Source organism: Haliaeetus albicilla, chromosome 1, assembly GCF_947461875.1.
Source record: "Haliaeetus albicilla chromosome 1, bHalAlb1.1, whole genome shotgun sequence".
Taxonomy (NCBI): Eukaryota; Metazoa; Chordata; class Aves; order Accipitriformes; family Accipitridae; genus Haliaeetus; species Haliaeetus albicilla.
The window spans coordinates 28,832,416-28,845,680 of NC_091483.1; the positions used below are offsets into that span (position 1 = coordinate 28,832,416).

General features: G+C 40.1%; 1 protein-coding gene across 4 annotated transcripts in view; it reads left to right on the forward strand.

Annotated features, from left to right (window-relative positions):
• Positions 1 to 13,265, forward strand: part of MANBA (mannosidase beta) — a 50,718-nt gene that overhangs the window by 13,610 nt on the left and 23,843 nt on the right. For all 4 annotated transcript variants that reach the window (XM_069783672.1, XM_069783699.1, XM_069783681.1 and 1 more), the window contains exons 5-8: positions 782 to 905; positions 3,325 to 3,500; positions 6,617 to 6,727; positions 12,198 to 12,349. In XM_069783672.1, the coding sequence (XP_069639773.1) occupies positions 782 to 905; positions 3,325 to 3,500; positions 6,617 to 6,727; positions 12,198 to 12,349 (563 nt within the window). The remainder of the gene's footprint in view (positions 1 to 781; positions 906 to 3,324; positions 3,501 to 6,616; positions 6,728 to 12,197; positions 12,350 to 13,265) is intronic.

Genomic DNA, 13,265 nt, shown 5'->3' on the forward strand with positions numbered 1-13,265 from the left:
GCTTGGAGGGCAGCTGAATAGATGTCTTCAAGGGATTTGTTAACTAGAGGTCTGACCAGGTTTGAAAACAGCTAAATGGAGAGCAGTGTAGGTACTTCTCTACCTGACCAGCATTTTATAATTCTGACAGTTATTCTGATGTTGGAACCAGAACTAAGCTATTTCTCAACCATGTTTTTGTTCCCTTTGTTTTTGTATGAGAGAATCATAAAAAGGGGATAAACAGTGAACATGGCTGAACCAGACATACACATCTCTTTCCTTGTACTAATCTATGGTGTTACAACAAAAAATAGGGGATAAGGTATTTCAGATATACCCACAATTTTTAATTTGATATTGTTCTTTTAGATTAACATTTGTAACCATCGGTTTTCTGCTTACTTTGTGGTTTAGGTATACCATTAAATACTGACATTACAAACTAAGGTAATTCAGAGCTGAATTGAGAGTAACCTGCTGGTTTGTTTTTTTGATCTTTACTGGGTTGTTTAAAGTGGTGGGCTAAGTGGTATCTTGCTCTCTCACCAATATAAAATTTTGCTACATATGGATGTTTAATACAAAATTGTATTTTTTATACAGGTAGTAGAAGTGGAGTTCTGGTTAAGAAATAAGAGAAACATTACTGTAGGCTCTTCTGGGTTTATAGAAATTGGAAAAATTCTTTCAGTGCCTGGCAATATTTTATTTCTAGGTAGCAAATTATTTTTATTTCTGGCACAGCATCAATGTCTGTGTGAAAAATAGGCAATTGTAACATAATCATTCTGTATTCCAGGAGCAGTGTTCATTTAGTTGGGACTGGGGCCCTTCTTTCCCCACTCAAGGAATCTGGAAAGATGTTAGGATTGAGGCCTATAACCATTATCACCTGATTTACTTTTCTTTGACTTCTTTCTTTGGTAAGTCGTGTTATTACTTTTTATTGTTGTTTCACCTTTGGAATACAAACCATTTTATTGTTAAGCTCAATTAACTGCCAGTTTAGGAAAGGTTCTATTGTTTTATTATGACTTTGTGTGTAGTTCTTCCCACAGCACACCCTTTTAGGGCTTGAAACAGTGCTTCAGTACAAACAATAGTGATTAAAAATGTTAGAATTCAGAATCTTTTTTTGCTTGAAGATCTCCGAATAACTGCAGAAATATATTTAGTATAGCTAAGGTTAGTCCCTGTTCTCCTGTTTTGAAGCATTTCTTTTTTATTGGCATGTGTTTTCACCAAGACTCCCAATAAATATGTCTCACTTTTGTCTCACCTCCATTTAAAACAAAGGCAAAGCTGCAGTGGGAATTTAGTTTTGTGTTGGGAAGACCAATGCACAGTGAGCAGAGTTTCAAGAGCGCAGAGTTTTCAGGACATAACATGAAGTCTAAAGCAGTTGTGCTATGCAAGGATAATTTGTTAAGGCTGCAATTTGAGAGGATAGCCTCCTGCATTCCTGCTACCTAACTTACCGAACCGGTTTCCTCCCTTGACGTGGTCTTTGATTTTCCTCTCCTTTGTCCTGAAGATCATTGCAGCTGAGCAAAAGTAGTTAATTTTCTGTTGAAACTCTCTGTAAACGGTAATATGCCCCATTGTAGACCACCCGCATGCTTTCTTTCACTGCCTGTTGAGCCCAGTCTTCAGTGGAGTAAAGGCTAGCACGTGAGTCCTCTGCACTGGGTTGAATTTCAGCCCTTGGGAATAGAGTTGTTGTGTATGAATAAAAGAGGAAGACGTCACTCCCTGGCTGCTTTTAAAGCTTCCTGAAATAGCTGCAGGTCTTAGCTAGAATTAACGTGACTGGAATTTCCATGGAAAGCCCCAGCACAGAGTCTGTGTGCTCTAAAATTTAGTTACAGTAAAAATCTTTTCTGGTCCCTCCCACATTCCCACAACTCCACCTTCTGGTAGGTAAACTCTTGCTCTCTGGATAAGCAGAGAAAACCTCTTTCATTCAGCAGAGAGCGGTTTGGAAGCAGAGCCAGAGCTTATTAGTATTCAAACGTAATAACATTTGAAAAATAAGAGTAAATGCACAACTTGAATTTAAGCTGCTTATGCAGTTATATTGCTCATCAAATTTGGTGTCACAGCCTTTTGACTACTGAGTCTGTCAAAGATTCATTGTTCTTGATTTCTCTGCCTAGACCCACAGTTCATGCATTTAAGAGTGGGCTGGAATTCCTATATGCCCTTGGAAGGGAGGGAAAAAGCGCTGTAATGGCTGACCCTTGCGGGGTACGGTGGATGTTTTTTCAACTCCTTCAACGTTTCTGAAAATTGGTCTTCCCTGGCTAACGCTGGGTGTAATAAAAACTTGGGAACATATTCATTGCTCTTCATTCTACAAAAGACAGTGAAAATCAAACCAGGGCTGAATGCAATTCTTTGCTCTTGGAGGGAGCTCCCTTTCTATCCTGGAGGAAGGAGAGCTAGAATATATACGTGAAAAGAGAAAGTAAATGGTTAGTAGTTTGTGTATCTAAAATGTGTGTTAGTTCTAGTTTTCCTTGTCTTCTGTTTTATTTGCTTTTGCTTACATGTTCATCTGTAATATTTGAAGTATAGGATTAGCCAGGCTATGTTTGTAGACACGTAACTTAATTGCTGAAGTCAATGGGAAATTACATGTTAATCTTGAGTACCCTAGACCCTGGCTTGCCTTATTCAGTAAGTTCTGTACAGGAGAGGACTGTCTGAGGTAACTGTAGAGAGATCTCAGGGAAGTCATTAACTTGTTTCCTCCACCACACTTCGGTGGCGGAAGGGACATAAAGATACAGCCCATCAAGTCTAGACACAATGGGCCCAATTCATCCCCAGCATAACTCCATTCATTTTGTCTAGTGACTCTGGGATGAATTCAGCTTGTTTTCTGTTAATACTGTTTTTGTTTAACGACAAAAGTGATTGTACTGCCTTGTGATTACGATCTTTCGCAAAGAGTACCATGTTCATACGAGTGCTGACTAAAAGCAAATATAATGTCTATGGGAGTTGGTGGGAAAAAAATCCTTCCTAATGAAGTGACTGGTGTCATGGTCTCTGACTTTTGTACAGAACTCTGAAAACCTGGATGGCTTTTGAATGACAGAAAAAGTTATGAAACATAAATCATATTGTGTAGTTCTCTTCTGAATCTGCAAATGTAAACACAGATATCAAATGCACTAAACAAGAAGATGAACCTTGCAGGTCTGGTTCAAACACAGCCTGAACATTGTTAAATTTAATCTGAGGTGTTTGAATTGTTTCTTTTATGGGAGATCATGTTAACTAATAGGTATATAAACACAATTCTTAAATTCCCATTTTTTCTCCCCCTTCACTTAGTAAAGAGTGCTCAGCAGTGGAGTCTTGAAATTGAGTCTATTTTTGATGTAGTCAGCTCCAAACCAATTGCAGGTCTTGTGACTGTGAACATTCCTAAATTGCAAACGCAGCAAACATTCGGTGTGAAGCTTCAACCTGGAGAAGGCAGCATTGTGCTGCTTGTAAACATCAACAAGGTAAGGAGGTGTGTGTGGAACCCTAGCCAACTGCAAAATGTTTCTCCTGGTTTCCAATGTGTCTTTCTGCCCCCATGCCAGTTTTAGGTCTCCCTCTCCTTCCTTACTGTGTTCCTGACTTTAACAACAGTTCTGTACCCCTTACAGGATAGAACAGTTCTTTTCCTGTCTAAAAATTGATGTCTGTGGGGCTACATAGCTCAGTGTCAAAAAGTTGATGAAGCCTTTCCTTTACTGCAAAACAAAAAGATCACATAATCACCGGCCACTGTTAAATGAGCTATTTAGGTAGATAACCTTTGGATACCCTGTATCACTTCACCTAACTGGCAGTAGGCATCTTGTCTCCTATGCTATTGTTTACTGGACTGATTGAGACTAGAATATACTACAATATGCATGGTTCTCCCAGGAAAGAGAGGAAACATTCCTCAAACCTCTCAGTAGTAACTCTTTCAGGTAAATAAAAGCAAAAGAGCCCTATAAAGAACTTGGCTGGCAGTAAGGTTGGTGGAAATGTTGTGGAGTAGTACTTCCTTACATTGGCTTGTAGTCCCTTGGGTAGACGAAACTCAGGAGGAATTTGAGAGAGGTAAAGGATGCTCTAATGAGGAGAGAACTCAACTGAAAAACAATGAATTTGGTATACAGCCCAGTGACAAAAGAGGAAAGAATTGGTCTGCTTACTTTCAGAAAGTGTTGGGAAGCTATCTGGTGGCAGACTTAATTCACCAACATTATTTAACTTCTATAGAATTTGTTTTGTTTGTGTTTTTTTTAGAAACTGTTGAGTTTCATCACACAGATGTAATTAAGAAAAGATAGATAGGCTTGAGAGATGAAGAAAATCAGTGTGTCTGTTCTAGTTGACAAATAGGTAGGTGTCTTGAATTAGGCAGTGAGCCCAGTGTAGCAAAAAGAACCATGAACTTTGTCTTGGCTTCTTGCTCAGAGCGCAGGGCCCTACTAGAGCTGACTGTGCAGAACTGAACCTGACAGCAGCAGGCCCAGGCCAGTGTGCAGGGTGGGAGTCCTGGCAGGCACAGTGGCAGCCACAGCTGATGGTGTTCTCCACTGGAGCCAACATCATAACGGGAGCTGCTGTCTGTTTCACTGCCACAGGGCACAGTTAGATTTGCGGGTGAGCAACGTGCTGTGAGCAGGAATTTGGGGCGTCTGACAGTTCTGGCCATTAATAATGTTTGAAGGTCTGCCCTCAAACCTTTGTATATTTTACTGGCTCTACTGATTTTCTCTATCACTGTGTAACTCTGCATTTGTTTCCCCAGTTTGAATGCGTTATGCATGTATTCTCAAGTTCTCTTGTCAGTTGAGTGGAGAAAAAGCATGTGTTCAAGGCAAGCAGGATATTTATGTTCTAGTATGCACACTCAGTGACTTGCATACTTATGTGCTTTGTTTTATTTTGACATGAAAGCATAAAAGCATGCAAACATGATTTTTGTTACTGTTGTCATCTGACATACAAGTTGCATGAGCAATTACACATACCCAGTTTCATTTAAAACAATCATTAGTCTCTGCTTAGCCTTTTCAGGGATTACATTAAGCAGGCACTGCAATGTGAAACCTCAAAAATTATTTTGATTTATTTAATTGCCCCATCCCCAACTTCAAAAGAAATCTGTTAGTGGAGTATGACTGCAAGTTTGTAAGGAAGCACTTCCTTCAGAGCAGAGGCAACAGTGTTTTATTATTCTTCGTACACAAAAGGCTTTGCTGCATGAATTCACATCAGCTGATTTTACAAGAAGCCCTGCAATGTGTTCTCGTGTATCAATAAGCCTAATAGAGCCTTACTTTGTATGACAGACTTGTGTGGTGCATGTTAAATAGTGAGACCTCACCAGAAATTTATTTCTAGTTGAGAGTTTATTGCAGATTATGTTGCGAAGCCAGTAGGTGTTTGAGTGGTGTGTATCACCCGAGATGTGTAAGCAGTCTTCCTGCAACTGCCACACAAAGTGCTGTGTTGCTAACATACAGCATTTTGCTTATCAGCTAATGGTGAGCATGGGGATGACATCATTAGTGGCCAATGAGACACTCCAGCCGTGCCAGGTGGCTTTGAACACTCCCTTGTTGAGGCACACACTGATTTTGTGCTTCCATTTGTGTCCGTGCAACACAGAGATTAGTACTTCTGCACAAGCATTTATGATAATTCTGTATCGCAGAAGCTGAAATGTTAGTAGATACATTCATGATTGTGTCCAAGTATGGCTACAGCAAAACATATTGTTGGGCTGCTCTCTGGCCTCATTTTATTTGAAAAGATTGAGGCACTCCTTACATGACTCTATTCAGTGCTGATCCCTCCATTGTTTGGTTGCATGCATTATTGCTTTCTTTCCACAATTTTTGTGTTGTGCACTCAACTGGCAAATGTTGGCAATAGGATTGAGCAGCAGAAGTAGGCTGCTAGAATGAAGATATAAATATTGCTCTGTGACTAGAAAAATGAGAAAATTAAATCATTCTGTCATCCTAGAGGTAGTTTTTTTATGTTTGTAAAAATTATGGAGTACTAATGATGTGATTAGGAAGCATAGAGAAAAAGCAGAAAACACTGAAAAGAAAGAACGAACCTTGTAATTTCACTTAAAAGCTTGACATAAGTGAAGCAGTCAGTATGGTCACGTATTACCAAAGCCACAATTGAAAAATGTCACCTCTGTATATTGAATGTGGTATGTGATAGGTAAAAGGGTCAATGAGAGGAGGGGTATGATACAGAGACTAGCAAACAATATCTGCTCCTGACAGATATTTGAGTTTTGGGAGAATATTCTGTCAATGTACCTCAGTTGAGGGGTAGCAGCTAGACGTGCGCATGCACGTGTTTGTGTGCTCATGGCCTATTGTGGACACAAGATGAAGTGATAGCCTGGACTTCAGTGGAAGAAATCATACTTCTCTCTTTAAATGATTTTCACCTCAGAGCTGCAGCTGGAGACATCGCAGTTACCATGGCTCAGCTGAGACACAAACTCATTAGACTTGTGGTAATTCACTCAAAGATATCTGAGCCCCTAGGTGCATGTTATGCCTCTTTTTATACACATTGCTCTGACTTTCTCTCTTGTATGTTCAAGAGTTCTGCAGTGGAGGCTTGGTGGCCAAATGGACATGGAAAACAAACTGGATATAACATGACAACAACTTTCATCATGGAGGCAGGATACCAGATTGAGAAATTTTCAAAGGTGAGCCCTTCAGCTTGATTACAGCTGGCATTGCACAGCTACTGTTAGGACATCTGCTCTGCATAGCAGGTATCTAGAGCTCTTAAATATTTTGCTGGATTGTAATATGCATGTGAAAATGCTAATGAGAAAGAAGAGGTTTTTTAATGTCACAATGTATGTTTACCTGTTTCTGCTAGCCTTAGTTTGTGTGGATGCCTTTACCTGCATTCAGACTGGAAGATGGCTTACAGTTAGTTGGAAACCTCAGAAAGGAAAAGATGTTTACTTCTTTTCTATCTTATGAAAAAAAGCACTTTTAAACTTGATATATCATGCTGATGTTTTTGTATCATGCACTGAAAAACCCTTTTAGATGTCTATAGATTATCTGAAGATTTATTACTGAGATTTTTCTTGCTAATTCAATTTTTAAAAAAATTTGTGGGATAGAAACATTCCTAAAAAGCTAACATACATTCATTTATTAGAATATAGATGTGCTTCAGGTTTAAGAAGAGGTAACATCTTAATATAACCATGAAAGTAATATTCAGGCATATTTGCATAACGGTTCCTGCAACACACTGACTGTATAATTTTCTGTTTGTTTTTACTAAAAAGTCTGGAAGAGGTAATTTTCAATTGTCCATTGGAAAAAAAAAAATCATACAAATTAGACTGGTCTCCTTATGCCATCAACATGTGGAAACAACCAAGTAAATTTACATATTTATTAGGTGATTCTGATGTGTATTGCTTCACTAAAAGCTAATGTGGTCAGTAGGCATCTAAAATTGCTATTTGCTGTAGTATTTGTTCATGTGAAAAATCCTATGAAAAGCAGTAGCTTCTGGAGTCCTAGTCTTTATAGGGCTAGCCCTTAGTTTGATTGTGAAGTCATAATAATAATTCTTCACTGTTATTAGTGATTTAATTTTGAAACAATTAGAAAACCACACCAAAAAAACATGGCATATTATGCTTGGAAAAAGTGGTTGTAGGAAATATGGCTATAAAGCCTGTAAAAAGGAAAATTCTGTTGTTACTGTGTGAAAACTGCGCAATGATAGGAAAACTAATTGATTCCACTTGGGTAGTTGCGTCAGGATATTTCATAGAGCCCTGTGGCATATGATCAGAGGGACTCCATGGTCTACAAAAGATACTTGGAAGCCTCTTCTTTTTTTCTCCTTAAGGGGGGAAAAAAGCAAATGCACCACAGAGTGGGCATTATAAATTAACCAGCATATGAAGCCATTAAAGATTCATAGTGTAAAGTCTAGTATTCCTTCATGTGTTCTGTGAAGCTTTGTCTTGGATTCTGACAGACACACACACACACCACCCTGCCCCCGGCCTGAGCTGTACGAGTGGAAAAAGCCTCCATATGCAGTTTTTTCATGTTCTAGCACAATCTGCTGTCATGTCAGCAGGACTGAATAGCAACATTCATATGGCTTAATAAGAACTTTGAGTAGTTCAGGAGATACAATCAGGGATAAATGTTCCTGAAAGTTGTTCTATTGTCAGTTCTGTTGTTTGCCTAGTACTGTATTCAGGTGGAATACATTTCCCACTCCCACCCCTCTTTTTAAAAAGAAAAGAAATTGGGGTGAGACATTTCACAAGTGGTTTGTCTCCATGTGAGTATCTACATAACTTTGGACAGGCGAGAACTGTATATGTGAGAAAGCACAGCTTGGTCTTATGTCAGATTTGGCTACCCTCAGCTTGAACTACATGTTAGAGTAGTCTCCAAAACATTAACTGATCCTTTGGGAAGATTTCTGGGTAGCCTCCAAGTATGTACCTGCGGGAGCTCTATAAAGCTCTAGCCGGCTGTGCTGGGAACATCTTTGGCTGAGGGAAGTACCTACTCACTCCTGTTGAGAGTAGCAGAAAAACAAAACAGAATAAAGCCAACATCCAGGACAGGGTTGGTTTTGGTTTTGTTTTGTTTTTCTATTTGAACACTTTGGTTTAGAGTTTGTTTTTCAGGATAATGCGAAACAAAGTAATAGAAATTATCTCAGAATGAAATCACTTTTCTTGAGGGAGGGTCTATCCAGTCCCGTTTGCTATTGATAAGTTGTTTTTCTTCTTGCCATGCCTACATCAAGGAGTTTATTACCTCTTTCATTGCCTCATGAGGCACTTGTTTGCTTTTTGATTCTGTTTCCCCATGTTTCTGTATGCTTATTTCTTCAACACTGTAATCACAGTTTTTATTTCGTGAGGCTATTTTAGTACTTGGAAGATCTTAACCTCTAGCTGTCTTTCTCTCCTTCCCTCTACACCCTCCCCCCCCCGCCCCGGGCCTTTTAGCATGACTTCCAGAAGTCTTTCCTTTTGGCTTTGTAGTTTTCACACTGCTTTCATGCTGTGTGCTAATTTGTTAGGTCACTGGGGCATTCTGTGATCTTATTTCAGCTCTAGGCATCTTCATCCCTATTACTTTTCCTACTGCTAAATCCAAGAATGCCAAATGTGATCCACAGGTCACTTAACTGGGTACAAAGCCTTTGTATGTGACTTAAAAAGACAGGTATCTGGTTCTTAATTGTGCACAGAACCAGCTGATTGGTCTGTGATGGCTAGAGAGCCTCTTCTATTTGCTCCAAGACTGGGAGAAATGTTCAGTCCTCAGGCAGTAAGGTCTATCAGACAGATTTCAAGGTGGCCAAGGTCTCAGTAGCCAGAAAGGCACGTAACCAAGTATGCCAGGTGCTAGTTGTCTCCCCTTGCCCTTCTTTTACCCAACAAGGCAGAAGGAAGCTGCTGTAGGAACAGGAAGAGGTGCTGTGTTACCAGGTGGGGCCCCTGGGGAGCAATGGAGTGGGAACAAAAAGGCACTGAACCCTGGAGGCCTGGGAATCTGCGATGAGGCTGAGGAGCTCTTCCTCTTCCTCCTGCCGTATGGGTGGTCCTGGCTGCGTGTTTCAGCCTCTCAGATTGCCTTGAATTTGGCCAGTTGCATGAGTTCCACTTGAGCACGAATAAAGCAATATCACATTACTTCTGTCAGTAATATAAATATTCCATTACAAATGCACTCTGAGACAGTCCCAACCTGCCTGATGACATCCATTAGAAGGACCTCCCAAATACTTTGGGAGCCCCAACTATAAATCCCATTCCATTTTGTGCCACAAAAAAGAGCTATGCTGGAGTCTGAGGAGTTTTTCTCAAAGTAATTGAATTCACTGGAGCAAGGTCAGAACTTTTTCACTAGTGTAGTACTCATAGTTTTTCTTTTGTAGCCTTCAGTAGTTAGGGTAACCATGAAAGTTGTATGAAATATTGGTTGGTTTTTTAATTCAACTTCTCAAGTTAAAATAAATCTGCAAAATTCTAGGAATGGGTGTTAAGACTCTTGTCCTAAAGCTAAGTTCATCATGCTGGTCTATATTCAACCAACCTAGTGTGCAACAGGTTCACAGTAGAAAAAAGGCAGGGCACACTGTCCTCAGCACATGTATGTGCACAGAGATATTGGACAGGGAGTCTGAAATGTCCTCTCAGTGGTCTGTGTAGTTTTTCTCTAGCTGGGAATTTCTTTAGTGGTACGGATGCTGAGCCCCACTTGCCACTAATCCACTGTTGCCTCCAGGGCAACACTATGAAACACTGCAGGACTTGGGGCAAGTCCGGTTTTTTTTTATTCATTCAGTTTCTATGTTTTGGTCATTGCCATGATGCAGAGGGGTTTAGTTTGAGGTCAGTGATCTGCAGCCTCCACTCATGCATCTAGTTTGTTATGTGCATTGTCTCTGTCCTGGTGTTTAATTAATAATTGTCCAGTTGACTAAGAAGCACCACAGAGGAAGCAAAAAACCCAGTGATTTTCTTTGTCTTCTCTACCACTAGAAATAATTTTCTGTCTATCTCTATGATTTTTGATAAGCTGAAAGTTTAAAAAAGACAGTCCCACAGTGGGTTTAGTCATTTTGCTGTTGAACTTCAGCCTTGTTTGGTGTGTGAAATAATTACATTTTTATCTTAAAGACAGGTATATCGCTTGCACTTAACTAGGTTAATTTTAGCCTGAGTTACTGACAGATACTTGTCTCAACCGTAGCTTGTGGCATAGAGAGAACAGACTGTACTCTACAAGCTGTCCTTTTGAAAAGGTGTAGCAAATAGTCATCTGAGAGAGGAGTGGTTGCTATCTTAGGGGTAGTCTAGAAAAAATGAAGTTCCTGCCCTCCTGACCCAAACTTATTGCTTGGCCTGAGTTGGCTGAAATTTGCTATTAGCTTTCCTTTGCTTTATTTAATTTCCCACTTATCTCCCTATGACAATGAGCAACAGGTAGCAGAAAGAAAAAGAGTTTTCTTTCTGGCATAGATAAGTTGAACTGGAACAGGGATGCAGGAGAAAAGGAAGTATAAAGCCTTCCTGAAAGAGATGTTTTCTGTAACACTTTGCAGCTGCACAGGAGCCTAACATGGCAGCTGCTCCGCATCTGCCCCCTGGCATGTGGGGAAGACACCTCTACAAATAAGGGGTCAGTGCAAAGTATTATTGCAGTCAACTAGCTGCTCTCACATCACCGTGAAATTGTCTGTGTTTATGTCAGTGCAATCAGGATACCCTTCAGAGCAGCACTGTTGCTTTGACTGAAGTGAAGACCCAGAAAATGTCCAGAATGATTTCTTGAGAACTTTTCTTCCACCTGCAGCAGGAAGGAGAAATGTTTTCTTGTTTCAGTGTCTGCAGTACACAATACCAGATATTAGACTGAAAAAGCAGCTGTAAAAGTTTGGCTTCTGCTTAGATGTGCTTTTATCTGGAATGACCTTTATTACCTTACACAGAGTTAGTGGTTATTTAGCTGTACTGGTCTCTCTGAAACCTTATTGCTGATCATGCTGTTCAAACACAGCTGCGATGGCCAGAGGGCCCTTCATTTCCAAACCGGCATTTGTGTTTGCATGCATATCTTTTTTCTCTTTAATTGCTACACCTATTAAAAAGGTATCATTTCAGGGCAGCAAAAGAAGAAGATTTTGCTTTTACTGAATGAACCTGAAGCTAGGCATTCAGGGACAAGACTTAGAGCTGAGCTGCTGCAGTGTGCTTCTGTAAGGAGAAAATTGCAGATTAAATGGTGTGTCTGATCTAATACAACCACTGTATTCCTATCTGTTCCTCAGCTGGACTTTCGACTGAATTCTGCAGCAAGCAAACATGCACCTGTCTCTTACATATATACATGCGTGCACATGCATGCTCATTTGTGCATGCTTTCTCTCTCTCTTAATAGTAACTTTAAAAAGTGAACAGGTTTATTGGAAGGATTCTTTTTAGCCCTGTTACAGTGTGTTTTAATCAAGCAGGAATTTAGAGATGAGACCTTATGTTTTGATTCCTTGACAAATTCTAAGCTGTTAGTGTTCAGCTGAATCCCTTTTGTAATGGTTTCCTTTATTTATTTTGTTTTAATTTATTTTTGTCTGCTTTAAATCTAAGTTTCATGTCTTCACAGGCCTATTTTCGGACAGTAGAACTTGTTCAGGAACCTATTCCTGGCTCACCAGGTCTGAGTTTCTACTTCAAAATCAATGGCCGACCCATTTTCATTAAGGGCTCAAACTGGATTCCAGCAGATTCTTTCCAGGACAGAGTGACCTATGACACGTAAGCCACATTTGATGTTCTCTAAGGAGAAAGGATCATATTTTCCTCCTCCTGATTCTCTGTCTGCCCTCTATCAAAGGGTGGTATTAGCAGGTGGAAATTCTTTCAAGGTAGGTCACTAATTGTTGTGGGTTGGAGGCCTCAGAATTAGGCCTTAATTAACATTAATAGATTTGAGTGATGTTCAAGGCGTGCAAGTGCAATAACTGGTGGGAAGGTGGTTGTTTGCTGTCCACAGTTTACTGGCCTTTTGAGTATTTTTAGGGATGATCCTCAGGCTGTCTGATCCTATACTCAGAGGAAGTGCACTTTAGCCATGTCCTAACCCATCTCGTGCAGGGAGGCATAAGTGCAAAGTAGCCTCTCTCCCTTTTCCCCTCTCCGGTCCAGGCTTCTTGGATTTCAATGACACAGCACCCCGGAGATACAGGTGGGATGGGGGCCACACTGTACTTTGAGTAAGCTTTGCTCTGGGTAGTTGGGGAACCAGGACAACAGTGCATGCTGCAGTGTGCATTCACATGCAATTTAGAGGCTGCCAGCATGATTAAGGAAAAACAAATGGAGCCTGAATCCCTTAAAATGAGATTCAGAGTCTCGGGCTTTCTCCTCCCCCACTCACTCCCCTGTTCTTGCTGTGCATTCTGGAACTCAGGAAGAGAATTTAGTTTTCTGAACATGTTTAAAAGAGGATTTGAATTCAAGTGATTGCTATTTAAAGCAAGTAATATCTAAGGAGAAAAGAACGATGTGATTAAGAAAATATAGTATTTCTAAATCTGGTCCTGCCAATACTTCTGTAAAAGCACTTACTTGCTATGTGTCACTCCATCTATTTCGTAAGTGTTAACAGGACCGAGTAAGTTTTTGTGCACAAAAAATTGCTTTTTGAGAGGTCTGTCCAGACATGTAGGCT